The 13,135-nt window shown below is 62.3% G+C and overlaps 3 protein-coding genes across 5 annotated transcripts; 2 read left to right on the top strand and 1 right to left on the bottom strand.

Annotated features, from left to right (window-relative positions):
* Positions 1–410: 410 nt before the first annotated feature.
* Positions 411–1,951, bottom strand: TMEM203 (transmembrane protein 203). The gene has a single exon (XM_068552015.1). It carries the CDS (start codon positions 1,705–1,707, stop codon positions 1,297–1,299), a length of 411 nt encoding a protein of 136 aa, XP_068408116.1. The 5' UTR covers positions 1,708–1,951; the 3' UTR covers positions 411–1,296.
* Positions 1,952–1,986: 35 nt separating this feature from the next.
* NDOR1 (NADPH dependent diflavin oxidoreductase 1) lies at positions 1,987–10,238 on the top strand. Of its 3 annotated transcripts, none has more exons than XM_068552013.1 (14): positions 1,987–2,215; positions 2,553–2,630; positions 6,270–6,367; positions 7,413–7,511; positions 7,594–7,695; positions 7,814–8,023; positions 8,242–8,363; positions 8,483–8,703; positions 8,780–8,887; positions 9,055–9,169; positions 9,296–9,442; positions 9,528–9,646; positions 9,713–9,807; positions 9,892–10,238. In XM_068552013.1, exons 1-14 carry the CDS (start codon positions 2,054–2,056, stop codon positions 10,034–10,036), a joined length of 1,821 nt encoding a protein of 606 aa, XP_068408114.1. In that variant the 5' UTR covers positions 1,987–2,053; the 3' UTR covers positions 10,037–10,238. The 3 variants fall into 3 exon arrangements, with proteins under 3 accessions (XP_068408114.1, XP_068408113.1, XP_068408115.1); XM_068552014.1 differs by lacking the exon at positions 1,987–2,215 and adding an exon at positions 2,222–2,393; XM_068552012.1 differs by having other exon boundaries at positions 9,528–9,807.
* LOC137770473 (ring finger protein-like) lies at positions 10,214–12,628 on the top strand. The gene is made up of 2 exons (XM_068553180.1): positions 10,214–10,429; positions 10,836–12,628. The coding sequence occupies exons 1-2, from the start codon at positions 10,214–10,216 to the stop codon at positions 11,742–11,744; spliced, it is 1,125 nt and encodes a 374-aa protein (XP_068409281.1). The 3' UTR covers positions 11,745–12,628.
* Positions 12,629–13,135: the final 507 nt, after the last annotated feature.

The raw sequence follows: 13,135 nt of genomic DNA, 5'->3' as shown, positions 1-13,135 counted from the left end.
CCCTGTACACTGCAGGCCACATTCGCTTTCTGTCACATTCTTGTTTTTACAACCCTTTGAAAATGGAAGTTATTCTTAGCTGATGGGCAGCACAAAAACAGACCCCAGGCCACAGACTGCTGACCCCTGCTCTGCAGATCAGCAAGGCCCACAAAGACTCTGATGTCACACAAACTGCTTGGTAGGTCCTCAACACTGGTCCACCTGGGTTGTCTTCACCTTGGCTCCCTAGGCAGGAAGCAGGGATTCTCCGAGGGAACTGGCCCCAATCCACCCAGCACGCTCTAGCCAATTTCCAGCACCCCCCCACCCTTACAACCTCAGCTCTGTAACCAGCTACACCACACAGCAGGGAGCGTCTCAGCATTCATCTCATTTCACCCTCAAAAGGTCAGGCAACCACTGTGCATTTCAGCAAAACATTCTCTTATTTTATTTTTATCTCAGCAAATGTTCTCATTTGGCACCTGACTGGCATCAAACCAAAGCCCTTAGGCCAACAGGCATAGCCTGAGACCATCTGCAAACTTCCCATGTGTAGGTCTCAATGGCTATGCGCGTCAGAGCACCTGTTCCTCTCTCTGGTCCCTTAGGACGGCCTAAAGGTCTCAGGTGCACTAACAGTGCCAGCCATGAGGTGGTGGAAAAGTCGTGACACTACAATCTGCTGGGATAGGAAGCCAAGCAGCGCGTTGAAAGCAAGTTCTTTTCTCAGGCGACAGATATCCAGATAGGGTCCCGATCATGCTTATTCAACATACTCCTGTCTGCCTGGGCTGGAATGAAGAAAGAGCCATCCTCCCCAGTGCAACTGGGGAGGAGACACAAGCTGGTTTACACTTTTTAGAGCTCAAGCATCTAAGGAAGTCTTGTCCGGGGGGATGGGGCAGTAAGCTCTCAGGTCAGCACTGCTGGCCAGGGGAGAGCCCGAGTCCAGCTTTGCAGCCTTTGCACAGTGGGTACTTTCCCAGGATCCATGAAAATACTCAGAGCCCATCAGGACATTTTACTTATATGCAGTTTCCAACTGTCAGAGGAGTTCAGGACTGTCTGGCCTTCTCAGGATCCCAATGCAAGATTAGCTATTCAAAGCATGAAATAAGAGGGAATACATTTTAAGAATCAAGGCTGCTCTTTTTAGCCCTGCTGAGGGAACAATTTCAGACATGACTGATAGAGAGGAAGCTGGGCACCCAGCAGGGCACAAGCTGGCTTTCAGACCCAGACTTGTCCTCTGGTGCGGCAGAAGTGGGAGCTCAGCCTGGGGTCCCGCATTCTAGCTTATCTTCTGCGAGGCTAGTTGACCCGGCAGGCACGGATCATGAGCAGCTGCAGAAGAATGAAGACCGGAGACGTGATCAGGCCGAACCAGAGCTCCCGAGTCTGCTCCACCAGCTTCTGGCACAACAACATCTCGAAGACGAACTTCAGGCTAAGAACCGTGAGGACCCAGAAAAGGCGGAGCACGGCCAGCCGCTTCTCTCCATCCTGGAAGAGGCGCACGGAGACGATAGTGGTGAAGTAGGTGCTGAGCCCGTCAGCGGCGAAGAAGGGCACGAACACGTTCCACCAGGAGAGGCCGGGAGCCAGGCCGTCCACACGCAGGGCCAGCAGCACGGAGAACACCAACAGCGCCAACAGGTGCACGAAGATCTCGAAGGTAGCGAAGCCCAGCCACTGCACCAGCTCCCGGAGCGAGAAAAGCATCGCGCCGGTTGAGCGCGGGCCAGGGCCCGGCCGATGGTCCCACCCGCCAGGCTGCGCCGCCGCTCCCCACGGGCCTCGCTGGCGCCTGCCGCCGTCGCCGCCGCAGCCAGCGAGAGGCAGAAAGCGGACCCGCCTGCCCCGGCCGTCGGCCCCGGTACGCAGCCGATCCCCCGGCCCCCGCCCGGGACCCAGCACTGACCGCCAGCCGACGACCACCTTGCTCGGACGCCATGCCCCGCTGGGCGCGCCCCCAGGGCGTCACTTCCGGCCGACGCCGGAAGTCGGAAGTCCGAGCCGATCCCGGCCGCCAGGGCCAGCGGAAGCTGCCTGCCGGTCCAGTTTCTGAATGCAGGGGTCCCCGGGGCGCACCCCGATGCCGAACACGCGGCTTCTGGTGCTCTTCGGCAGCCAGACGGGCACAGCCCAAGATGTGTCGGAGAGGCTGAGCCGCGAGGCCTGGCGCAGGGAGCTCGGCTGCCGGGTGCAGGCCCTGGACTCCTACCCCGTGGTGAGGGCTCCCTGGGCCTCGGCGGGGAGACCCAGCAGGCTTGGGGTGCCGGCCCCCAGAGCCCTCGACCCTAGGGCGCCGCGTTTTGTCTGAGAGCGGGCCCTTCCGTTACGGCAGATTTAGGGGCCGAGAAAGCTCGGGAACAGCGGCCAGCTTAGCACCTGGAGGAGGCGGTGAGGTAGGAGGGTGGAGCCTGAAAGAGAGAGGGCAGGCCAGCCGTTCGCGGGTGCTAAGTACATTTGCCCCATCTCTCTGAGTGAAGGAGACGGAGCCAGGCTGCTGGGAGGATGCCTGGTCATTACAGCCCGAGGTCTTACATGTGTGTCTTTTTGTTGAGGTGAATCTGATAAATGAGCCCCTGGTGATATTTGTTTGTGCAACTACAGGCCAAGGAGAGCCCCCGGACAACATGAAGGTAAGGCTGACCTGAAGTGGCTTACTGTGCTTAGGAGCTCAGATCCCTGCCTTCGGCCCTCACCCCATTTTCATTGCCTGGAAAGTCTTGAGAAGCACAATAAATAGTTGCCCTACTATATCTGCTGCACGTCAGCCGTGGATTTGGGAGGAGATCTTTAGGTGGAGCTGGGGGCTCTGGTTGTCCTCCTTAGTAAACTCTTCACAGGCTACTACTTTAGCTCTTCATGTTTTTCCAGGACTATATATAAATCTGTTATGGGTCTTGTGTGTATTTCAAAACTGACCTTCAGGGAACATTCTTTGGTTCTTTGACTATCTTTTGAGCACACACTGTATTCCAAGCATAATCTAGTGCTGGGAATCTAGCTATGACCCCAGTAGTCACATTTCTACCCTTTCGGAGCTCAAAATATAGCAAAAGCAAAAGAGTTGAATGGGTAGTTACAATGCCAGGAAGTGCATGCTTCCAGGGAAAGTGCCAAATGTTATGGGAGCATTAATAAGGGCTATCTAGTTCATTCTGGGAGTTCAAGGAGAGCTTTCTGGAGGAAAGGAGTATAGGCTAAGTCCTAAAGGATAAGTGAGGGCTAGCCAGGCACCAGGAAAGAGGGAGCAGCCTCTGCAGAGGAGAAAAACAGCCCAGCCTCTGGGATGAGCAGAAAGCAGCTCAGGATGGTCGAGGTTGGAGAGGAGAAAGGGGCAGGCAGCCAGGTCGGATCCCCAAGAAGCCCAGCAGTCATAGGGAGGCAGATGGACTTGAAACAAAGGGCCATGGAACCCATGGGATGACGTGGTCACGTTCGTATTCTAGCAAAACTAGCACTTGTCTGCAGGGGGAACAGTCTGCAGGAGAGCAGGGACCATGGTGGGGGAGCAGAGCGCAGCCAAGAGCCTGGTGGCTTGAGCCAGGATGGTGGCAGAGTAGAGGAAAGTGGGCCCACTCCAGAGATGTTAAGGTAGAGTTGATCGAATGTGTAATCATATCTCAAAGATGAGAAAGAAGATGGAATCAAGACAGGAATTTGGGCTCAGGTAGTAGGATGGATGGTGGTTCCAGGCACAGAAGCAAGAGAATAGGGAGGGTGAGGTGCCTGGACATCATCCAAGTGGAGACGCGCAGCTGGTCTGGAGCTCTGGTGAGGATCCTGGGTGGAGGTGGATGTCACAATGACCAAAACGTGGCGGCGAGAGGAAGGGAGCACCTCCCTCCCCCAGGGCAGCTGCCCTAAGCACGAAGGGCGTGGAAGGTGGAGAAGAGCCTGTGAGGGGCGGGAAAGTGGCCCCAGCAGCAAGAAGAGGGAGCACACCGTCTCCAAGGTCAAGGGCAGAGAGTTGACTGTTTCCAGAGGATGGTCTCCGGCACTCAAAGCTGCAGGGAAATGAAGTAGGATAAGGCCTGAGAGGCATTGCTGGGGTTTGTCAGCAAGGGGACTGCTGGTGATCTCGGGGAGAGAAGCTTTGAAGAACGTCTGTACACTAAACAATTCAAAAAAGCTTACTGCTGTGAGTGGGGCTAAGGGATTAGAAAGAGGATACTCGTGAGATGGAGAAACCCAGGCCTGTTTAAATGTTGGTGGGGGAAAGGAGGCAGAAGGTGGAAGAACTGGGTTGGAGTGGGGTTGCTGTGGGAGGGCCCACACAGGAGCACGCACGGGAGAGGAGGCAAGTCTGGGAGATCAAAGGCAGGAGGATGGTGGATGCCAGAGACGCAGGGTGGGGCGGGGGAGGCCATGAAGACCTCCATCAGGTCAGCTGGCAGAGGTGCAGACTTCACGTCGGAATCCAACAGCATGAAGGTGGTGACAGTCACACTGGGATGAGGGTGGATAAAGGAGGGCAGAGTGCCGGAATGGACACCCTACGGAAGTGGTCAGAATGGGGCCCTCCCAACATAGCACGGACTGGAGGCTTCTTTGAGCGGCTCAGACCAGGGGCCCGGGGACCGGCTGCGCACTAAACAGGAAGACCCCAGCCTCCTTGTCACGGTCCTCTGAGGACACTGGCCAGGTGTGCCCTCCCAGGCAGCCAGGGCCTTGCCCCACTGGTGACAGGCGCGAACTTGGGGTTTTCTATCAGCTTTTTTTTTTTTTTTTTTTTAATAAATTTATTTATTTGTTTATTTTTTGGCTGCATTGGGTCTCCGTTGCTGCGCGCAGGCTTTCTCTAGTTGTGTCGAGCAGGGGCTACTCTTCATTGCGGTGCGCGGGCTTCTCCTTGCGGTGGCTCCTCTTGTTGCAGAGCACGGGCTTCAGTAGTTGTGGCTCGCGGGCTTCAGTAGTTGTGGCACGCGGGCTCTAGAGTGCAGGCTCAGTAGTTATGGCGCACGGGCTTCATCGCTCCGCGGCATGTGGGATCTTCCCGGACCAGGGCTTGACCCGTGTCCCCTGCATTGGCAGGCGGATTCTCAACCACTGTGCCACCAGGGAAGCCCTGGCAGGTGGATTCTTAACCATTGCGCCACCAGGGAAGCCCCCTCTATCAGATTCTTAAGTACACATAGAGCAGAAAGAATGACCACGCGCTCGAGGAAAGACCCCCGTGAAGGACAGTGGCCAAGAGAAGCACAAGCAGAGCCCGGAGGAGCCGAGGCAGAGCAGCCAGGGTTCCGTCTGCGAGAAGGGCGAGCTTGGCACCCTTGGGACAGAAACGCAAAACCGGGGCAGAGCTACGGATGAGGAAACACTGCTTAAAATGATACCAGATCAGAAGATAACATTGAGAAATTCTCCGAGAGAATATAACAAGAAGATAGGAAACAAGAAAGATAATATTAGAATTCCGAGATTATTCCAGTAGCCTCGAAACGGGAAGAGTGGTGAGGGAATTACCAAGGAAAGCAACAAGACTGAAGGACGGGTCTCCAGCCCGCGAGCCCGCCATGTGCCCAGGAAGGGCCCGTGGGGTGTGAACAGGGCTCCCACTGACACACGTCTCATGTGGGTTTCAGCTGTTGGGCACAGAGAGTGCCCAGGTGTCTGGCAGGGGACAGATCAGGGCACAGAGGGGCGCTGGCTTCTCAGCAGCGATCACCCAGTTGGACCAGCTCAGAGCAAAGCTTCAGGCTCTTGGGGAAGATGATTTCATCTAAAGTGTGCCCTGTTGTCTACCAGTCAGTGTGAGGGGAGGCCAGGCATTTTCAGACATAAGCCGTGGGAATTGCATCTTCTCTGGACCCATTCTCAGGAAGCGCCCTGGGAGGCTCCACAGCCTGCCTGAGACAAGGTCTAAGCAGGAATGAGCAGGGGGTCTCAGGAGGCAGAGCAGGCGTGGTCCCCAGCGGTGGCCCATGCAGGAAAGTCTTGAGAAGTTCAGGGAGCGGTCCAGGGCCAGTAGGCAGAATTGTGCCCCGACAGGCCCAGGACCCCTCCACCCCAGGGGGCCTCTGTCTGGCCAGGTACAAAGCAGAAGGGAGGTGGGCTGTGAGGCGAAGCCTGGACCGTACCCAGAGGGCAGTGTCTCAGGGCTCAGGTCACCAGTGGCCAAAGGTGAAGGGGAGCTTTGTTTAAAGCACTTCTGTCAGCCTGCAGGGAGGCCAGGGCAGGGCGTGGGACGGGATGTGCTCCTGCACGGGCTGCCCAGTGGGTGACCCTGTGATCAGGGAAGGAGAGGGACTTGGGCTCGGTCTCTCCTGCTGTAGAACTTCTGGAGGTTCATCTTCCGGAGGAACCTGCCATCGACGTCCCTCTGTCAGATGGACTTTGCTGTCCTGGGCCTTGGGGACTCATCTTACGCCAAGTGAGTAAGGGCGGGCAGGCTGCTGGCCCACAGGGACTGTCTTTGGGGTCAAGCACAAGGTGTCCTGGCAGAGGGCTGGGTGACCCAGCCCCCAGGGCTCCCACTTTGGGACGTGGCCCTGGCCACGCGTCCTCGTCCCACAGATACTCCCTGACGGGCACTTCCTCCGTGGCCAGAGACCCCAGGGCTCGGAGGGCAGGCAAGATCCATGCAGGAAGTGGGCAGGGCAGCAAGGTGGGGGCCAGGCTGGGGCCACGCCCAAGGCACCTTCCAGGGCAGGAGGTGATGTTTGGAGCCGGACGTCGCAAGGTCTGAGCCAGCATCATCTGTCACCGTGTGACGCAGGGCAACAAAGGCCTACCTGGCTCTTCCCCCACTTTTATAAAAAGCCTTTCGTGAGACATTCGGGCTTACGAAGAGCACACAGAACAGTGAGCTGCAGACAGGTGGCGGGCACAAAAGTCCCCAGCCCCTGGGAGCCGCCCTGAAGCCAGCACTTCCCTGGATGTGGCCATGTGACTGCCTGCCTCTGCTTTTTTTTCTTTCAACGTTTTCGCAACGTAGCCGTGTCCTAAGCAGAGAACGCTATTGCTTTGCGTTATTTCTTGGGGAAGTACAGAGGGCTTTGTGTTCAAGGGTATGCATGGCGTTAGGTTCCCGCAATGTTAAAACCGGTAACTGTGCAGCACAGGAACTGAGGGCAGGGTCACCAGGTACAGACACCTCCGGAGCCGGACGCAGCGTGAGGCCTGCCGTCGTCGCGGTGAAAAGGACAGGAAATGGGCGGCATAGTTGTCCCCGCCTACGGGGGCTCGGGGGTTTTGTTCAGTGCGTCACGTAGACGTCGGTGCCTGCTCGTGGGCACGCCCACAGGAGGGGTGAGAGACCCTTCCGTTGACAGTGGCCCCGCGAGGAGCTGCCCTTCAGGGAGCAGCGAAGTGACCCCAGGAAGACTTGGGACCCTCCGCCCTGCGCAGCCAGCTGGGCGCTTCCCTCCTGCCCCCGCCTGGGGCCCGGGTCAGCGCCAGCCTCCGTCTCTCCGTAGGTTCAACTTTGTGGCCAAGAAGCTGCACCGACGGCTGCTGCAGCTCGGGGGCAGCGCCCTCCTGCCCGTGTGCCTGGGCGATGACCAGCACGAGCTGGGGTGAGTTGCCGGGGGGGGGGACCCTCCTGCAGGCCCAGCCGGGAGCAGGGTCCCCAGGCCAGCATGTACGTGCTCTCTGCAGGCCCGACGCCACCATCGACCCCTGGCTGCACGACCTGTGGGAGAAGGTGCTGGGGCCGCACCCTTTGCCCCTTGACCTCAGCCTGACCCCGCCCGGAGTCCCGTAAGTGTGGCCTTGGGGCGGTGCCTGCAGGTGCAGCAGGCCTGGCCTGGCCACGGGCCTCCCTTGGCCGCTCATCCAGGCTGGCCAGTGGTCCAACAAGTGTCTTCCCCCTTCACAGTTGGCCCTCCAAGTTCACCCTGAAGTTCCTCCAGGAGGTCCCCAGCACGTGCTCTGAGGAGCTGTGTGTGACCGGGACAGACCCTCAGGGACCCCCTTCAGAGCTACAGCCCTTCCTGGCACCCATGGTCACCAATCAGAGGGTCACCGGCCCCTCACACTTCCAGGATGTTCGGCTGATTGAGTTCGACATCACGGGCTCTGGGGTCAGGTGAGGGTTGATCCTGGGGACCCGTGGAGGGCGCGGCCGCAGCAGGGGGGACTGTGGTCTGGGGTTCAGCAGGTCCTCTTCCAAAGCGGGCACTCAGCGGGGCAGAGAAGAGAGACGGCGGCCAGGGAGGGGGGACCAAGGACGCCCCCAGCCCTCCCTGGCCGCTTGCTTCCCTCCTTCCTCTGAAGTTTCCCCAGAGCCCTGGGTGTCCCCCACAGCTTTGTGGCCGGCGACGTGGTGCTGATCCAGCCCGAGAACACGGCCAGCCACGTCCAGCAGTTCTGCCAGGTGCTGGGCCTGGACCCTGACCAGCACTTCACGCTGCAGCCCCGGGAGCCGGGTAAGCCCCAGCCGCCGCTGCTGCCACCTGTGCGCTGTGCCCTCTTCTGTGTCCCCAGCCCCCGGGCTGCCCCCACCATGCGTCCCCAGCCACCCCCAGCCTCCCGTTCCCCACTGCAGGTGTCCCCTGCCCCGCGCGGCTGCCCCAGCCCTGCTCCATTCAGCGCCTCGTGTCCCAGTACCTGGACATCGCCAGCGTCCCCCGCCGCTCCTTCTTCGAGCTCTTGGCCTGCCTCTCCTGCCATGAGCTGGAGCGGGAGAAGCTGCTGGAGCTCAGCTCGGCCCAGGGCCAGGAGGATCTGTGCGAGTACTGCACCCGGCCCCACAGGACGGTCCTGGAGGTGCGGGCAGGGGCGGGTGGGCGGGCGGGCGGTTGTGGCCGTCCAGCCGCAGCCCTCCTGAGGCTGTCTCTGCCAGGTGCTGTGCGACTTCCCACACACGGCTGGCGCCATCCCCCCGGACTACCTGTTGGACCTCATTCCCCTGATCCGGCCGCGGGCCTTCTCCATTGCCTCTTCTCTGCTGGTGAGGGGCCGGCCTCGGGATAGCCGGGCCTGGGGCCACCAGGGTGGGCAGCGGGGCCCTGCGTGAGGACTCTGGGCCTCCTCCAACCCTCACCGGCCACCGGGACCAGCCGGGGGAAGTGGCTGGAGCCTGAAGCAGGGCAGGGTACCCACTGTCCCCTCCCCCAGGCCCACCCCTCCAGGCTGCAGATTCTCGTGGCAGTGGTGCAGTACCAGACACGCCTCAAGGAGCCCCGCCGGGGCCTCTGCTCCAACTGGCTGGCGTCTCTGGACCCCGGGCAAGGTGACCCTGGCTCTCTGGGGCGGGGGGCTGTGCGCAGGGCCCCGTTCCCCCGCGTGCACCACAGCCAGTCCTGGGCTAGGGCCCTGGGCCTCCGAGCTGCTTCACGCCGCCTCCCTCCCGCGATAGGACCTGTTCGGGTGCCCCTGTGGGTGCGGTCTGGGGGCCTGACGTTCCCAAAGACACCAGACACGCCTGTGATCATGGTGGGGCCGGGCACTGGTGTGGCCCCCTTCCGAGCAGCCATCCAGGAGCGAGTGGCCCAGGGTGAGACCGGTGAGCACAGAGTCTCGGGTGGGGTGGCGGCCGGGCTGAACCTCGAGGGCCCAAGTCCTGGCTCAAGGCCCCCATGCTTCCCCAGGAAACGTCTTGTTCTTTGGCTGCCGCCAGCGGGACCAGGACTTCTACTGGGAGGCCGAGTGGACGGAGCTGCAGACACGGGGCTGCCTGACTCTCGTCACGGCCTTCTCCCGGGAGCAGGTGGGTGTGGGGGGGGCGGGGAGGGACGCGGGGGGCGCAGACTCACCGCCTCGCCCCGCTCTGCAGGAGCAGAAGGTGTACGTGCAGCACCGGCTCCGGGAGCTCGGGCCGCTGGTGTGGGGGCTGCTGGATCTCCGGGGCGCTCACTTCTACCTGGCGGGGTGAGCCCGGGCGCAGGTCGTGGTGGGGGGCCAGCCCCCTGGGGACTCCGCCCGTGCTGAGCCCTAGCCTGCCTCTCCCTCCAGCAACGCCAAGTACATGCCAGCTGATGTGTCGGACGCCCTGACGTCCATCTTCCAGGAGGAGGGCGGGCTCTCCGGCCCCGCCGCGGCCGCCTACCTCGCCAGGCTCCAGCGGACCCTGCGTTTCCAGACTGAGACGTGGGCCTGAGGAGCTGTCCCGCCGTTGGCCGCAGCCACTCTGACTGCTGCTCTCTGGAGGCCACTGTTACCTCTCTCCCTGTCCAGTCCCAGCTGGGAGGACAGTCAGCTCTCCTTCCTGCACAGTCCCCAAGCAGCAGGAGGAGACCCCCAGGCAGCCCCCACCTTACAGCCTGAGCAATAAAGGATGGGCTCTGGGTGGCCGCTTCTTACCTGCTCTTCCTTGTGCCGTCGTGCTTCTCAGGTGGTGGGTGGGCCCACAGCTCGTCCCGATGGAATAGCCCGCCCTGCTGGGCACGAGGGCACCGTTGCTCAGCCCCACACCTCGGTGCCCGATTCTCACGCGGTGGGTGCCAGCTGTTTGCCCACCTTGTACAAGCTCTGCCCTGGCCCTGACGGCCCAGTAGGGGGAGGCCTGGAGAGTCACCCGGCAAGGCTGGCATCGACCATCCCCTCCCAGCCCAGGGCAGAGCAGCCCAGGGCCCTGGGAGGGAGGGGGCGCGGCCTCGGGCGGGAGGGGAGGGGCGTGGCCCAGGCCGGTGGGGGAGGGACGTGTGCGTGGTGTCCCCGCCCCGGGAGTGGAATTCCTGCTGGAGGAGTTAGGCTGGCCTGCCCACAGCGCCGCCGCCTAGATTACAGCTGGCTGACACAGGGATCGCTGCGGCTGGGCCTGGCAGACCCTCTTGGGGACGGGACGGCACGCTGGGCCCAGGAGCTGCCCAGAGCTGGCACGGCTATTGGGGCCCGAGTGAAGTTTACTCTGAGTAGGGCCTGGAGCCACGAGGAGGTGACAGTTGCTGCCAGGTCAGTGCCAGGCCGTGCCCCAGCCCCAGAGGGCCACACTGACCTTCACAGCCCCAGCCTCCCCCGTCGCCGCCCTGGGGTCCCCACCCACCCGTCCCGACCCCTGCCCTGGAGTCACCGCCCCTGAACTGTGCCCTGGGGCCCCCACTTATGGCCCTGCTGACCTCAGCTCTCGGCTCACCAGTCCGCCTTTGGCCTCCCTGGGCCCTGAGCGCCTGGACCCACTGCGCCAAGTGCTGGTAGATGATGGGTCGGACAGTGGGGCCCTTGGGAGCCCCCAGGGTCCCAGGACTCCGGACAGTGAAGCCCTGCTGGGGGCCGCAGCCACGGCCCGCCCCTGGGCCGGGCCCACAGAGGACGAGGAGGAGGAGCGGGAGGAGGAGGAGTGCCCCATCTGCACAGAGCCCTACGGGCCCGGGGAGCACTGCCTCGCCCTGCTGAACTGCGGCCACGGCCTGTGTGCGGGCTGCCTGCACCGGCTGCTGGGTGCAACCCCCAGTGCTGACCTGGGCCGGGTGTGCTGCCCTCTGTGTCGCCAGAAAACACCCATGCTCGAGTGGGCGATCTGCCAGCTGCAGGAGGAGCTGCTACAGGCCGATGGGCCCCAGCGCCCTGCGCCCGCTGCCCTCCCCGCGCCCCCCCGCCGGGGCTCCGGGCCCTGGGCCTCCCTAGAGCACCGCTACCAGCTGCGCTTCCTGCCGGGGCCTGTGGGCAGCCGAGGCTGCCTGCCCTTCCTGCCCTGCCCGCCCTGCCTGGGGTCCCGGCTCTGGGCCCTGCGGGAACGGGGGCCCTGCGCCCGCCGCCTGGCGCTGCTGGGCCTGCTGGCCCTCGAGTTGCTGGGCCTGCTGCTCATCTTCGCGCCGCTCGTGCTGCTGGGGCTGCTCTTCGTGCTGCTGGACAGCTCCCGCCGCTAAGCAGAGCCCGTCACGTCTGCCACCAGCACGGCCCGGGTCTGGGACAGCCATGGCCGCCAGCGGACAGGAGGCCCAGGCTGGCCCAAGCCTTGGTGCCATGGGGCCTTGGGAGCACCTTGCCCTGAGGCCCGATGACCAGGCTGAAGAAGGACCCAAGGTTGACCGGGGCACTAGCCTTCAACCAAGACCCAGGACCCGGGCAGGGCCACCCAGGAGCCTGTGTTCAGCATCTGACCCAGCCAGAGACTCCAGACTGCCCTGCTGCCCGGACATGAGCCACTGGTGCCCAGGACAGCACTGGAGGAGGTCTGTGACCAGGGCCCCAAGTGCCCCTTGATGGACAGAGAGGCCCCACACTGCTGCTGGGCTGTCTCCGCCCTCCCGCCTGGCCTGCCTGCAGGAGGGGGACGGGACGGGTGCAATGGACACGAAAGTGAACAGAGGCCTGAGTCCTTGGAGTGGGCGGAGCCCTGGGCTGGGGCTGCAGGCCCCCCACCTGCCCACGTTCCAGATAAGGGCCAGCGTGTGTTCCCTGAAGGTCAGGGTAACCGAGGGGAGGGCCCCTGCCACACAGGCCCAGCCCACAAAGGGCCTGCTCACCTGGCCAGTCAGGATCCGAGTGGCGGCCCTGAGCAGCCCGAGGGTCAGCACATGCCCCTCAGCTTCAAGGGACGTGGGCCCAGCCAGGTCCTGGAGACACAGAGCACCAAGCTGGGCCCCAGTTCTGCCCCTGCCTCCTCTGTGACCTCCCATCGTGGAGCCGGGGCCTTTATCTGAAGGACAGGCGCCGTCACAGCACCACCTCCTGGGCTCGTTGGTGACATGCTGAGCCCTGTGCCCAGCGCGCGAGGTGGCTCTCGGTAATAAACGGTAGCTGCTGCTGATACTGTTGTTGCTACATCGCTGTCATCTTTACCCTGCCTTCACCAACCAGGCGACAAAGTTCCTTCTCCAAATCCAGGTCGTCCCACTGCCAGACAGGAGGCCCTCCGGTCCTCATACCTGATCGTGACTGCGGCCAGCCTTTGTCCCAACCCCAGCCCAGGCTGGCCCCAAGGCCATTCTCACACAACCTCAGAGGGTCAGGTAGGCACCAGGGGCCAGCTGGACTGACTTGTCCCCCCGTTGGCTGCACTCACACCCAGTGGCCAGTGCAGAGGAAGCGTCCTCCCTTTGCCCAGCTGGGCCTGCTTTGCACACCTGCCCCCACAGTCCTGCCTGGCACATACAGGAGGCTGGCTCCACACAGAGGTATGAGGCGTTCACACGTGTGCACACACACACACACACACACACACACACAGAGTCAGGCCCAGCCCTCCTGAGCAGCGTGCCTGGACCAGACTGGCCCCCAGCGAGCAGACCAGGCTGACCCCAAACAGCGCTGGGCC

The sequence above is a fragment of the Eschrichtius robustus genome, chromosome 10, assembly GCF_028021215.1.
Source record: "Eschrichtius robustus isolate mEscRob2 chromosome 10, mEscRob2.pri, whole genome shotgun sequence".
Taxonomy (NCBI): Eukaryota; Metazoa; Chordata; class Mammalia; order Artiodactyla; family Eschrichtiidae; genus Eschrichtius; species Eschrichtius robustus.
The sequence above is the reverse complement of the archived record's forward strand: the minus strand, read 5'-3'. Positions and strand labels throughout refer to the sequence as shown.

Bases quoted from the DNA above. Each gene is read 5' to 3' on its own strand.
- TMEM203 (XM_068552015.1), bottom strand. From the start codon at position 1,707: ATGCTTTTCTCGCTCCGGGAGCTGGTGCAGTGGCTGGGCTTCGCTACC.
- NDOR1 (XM_068552012.1), top strand. From the start codon at position 2,054: ATGCAGGGGTCCCCGGGGCGCACCCCGATGCCGAACACGCGGCTTCTG. The intron at 6,368-7,412 runs GTGAGTAAGGGC...GTCTCTCCGTAG, and splicing joins GGGGACTCATCTTACGCCAA to GTTCAACTTTGTGGCCAAGA. The intron at 8,888-9,054 runs GTGAGGGGCCGG...CCCCTCCCCCAG, and splicing joins CCATTGCCTCTTCTCTGCTG to GCCCACCCCTCCAGGCTGCA.
- LOC137770473 (XM_068553180.1), top strand. From the start codon at position 10,214: ATGGGCTCTGGGTGGCCGCTTCTTACCTGCTCTTCCTTGTGCCGTCGT. The intron at 10,430-10,835 runs GTAGGGGGAGGC...CTGCCAGGTCAG, and splicing joins GCCCTGGCCCTGACGGCCCA to TGCCAGGCCGTGCCCCAGCC.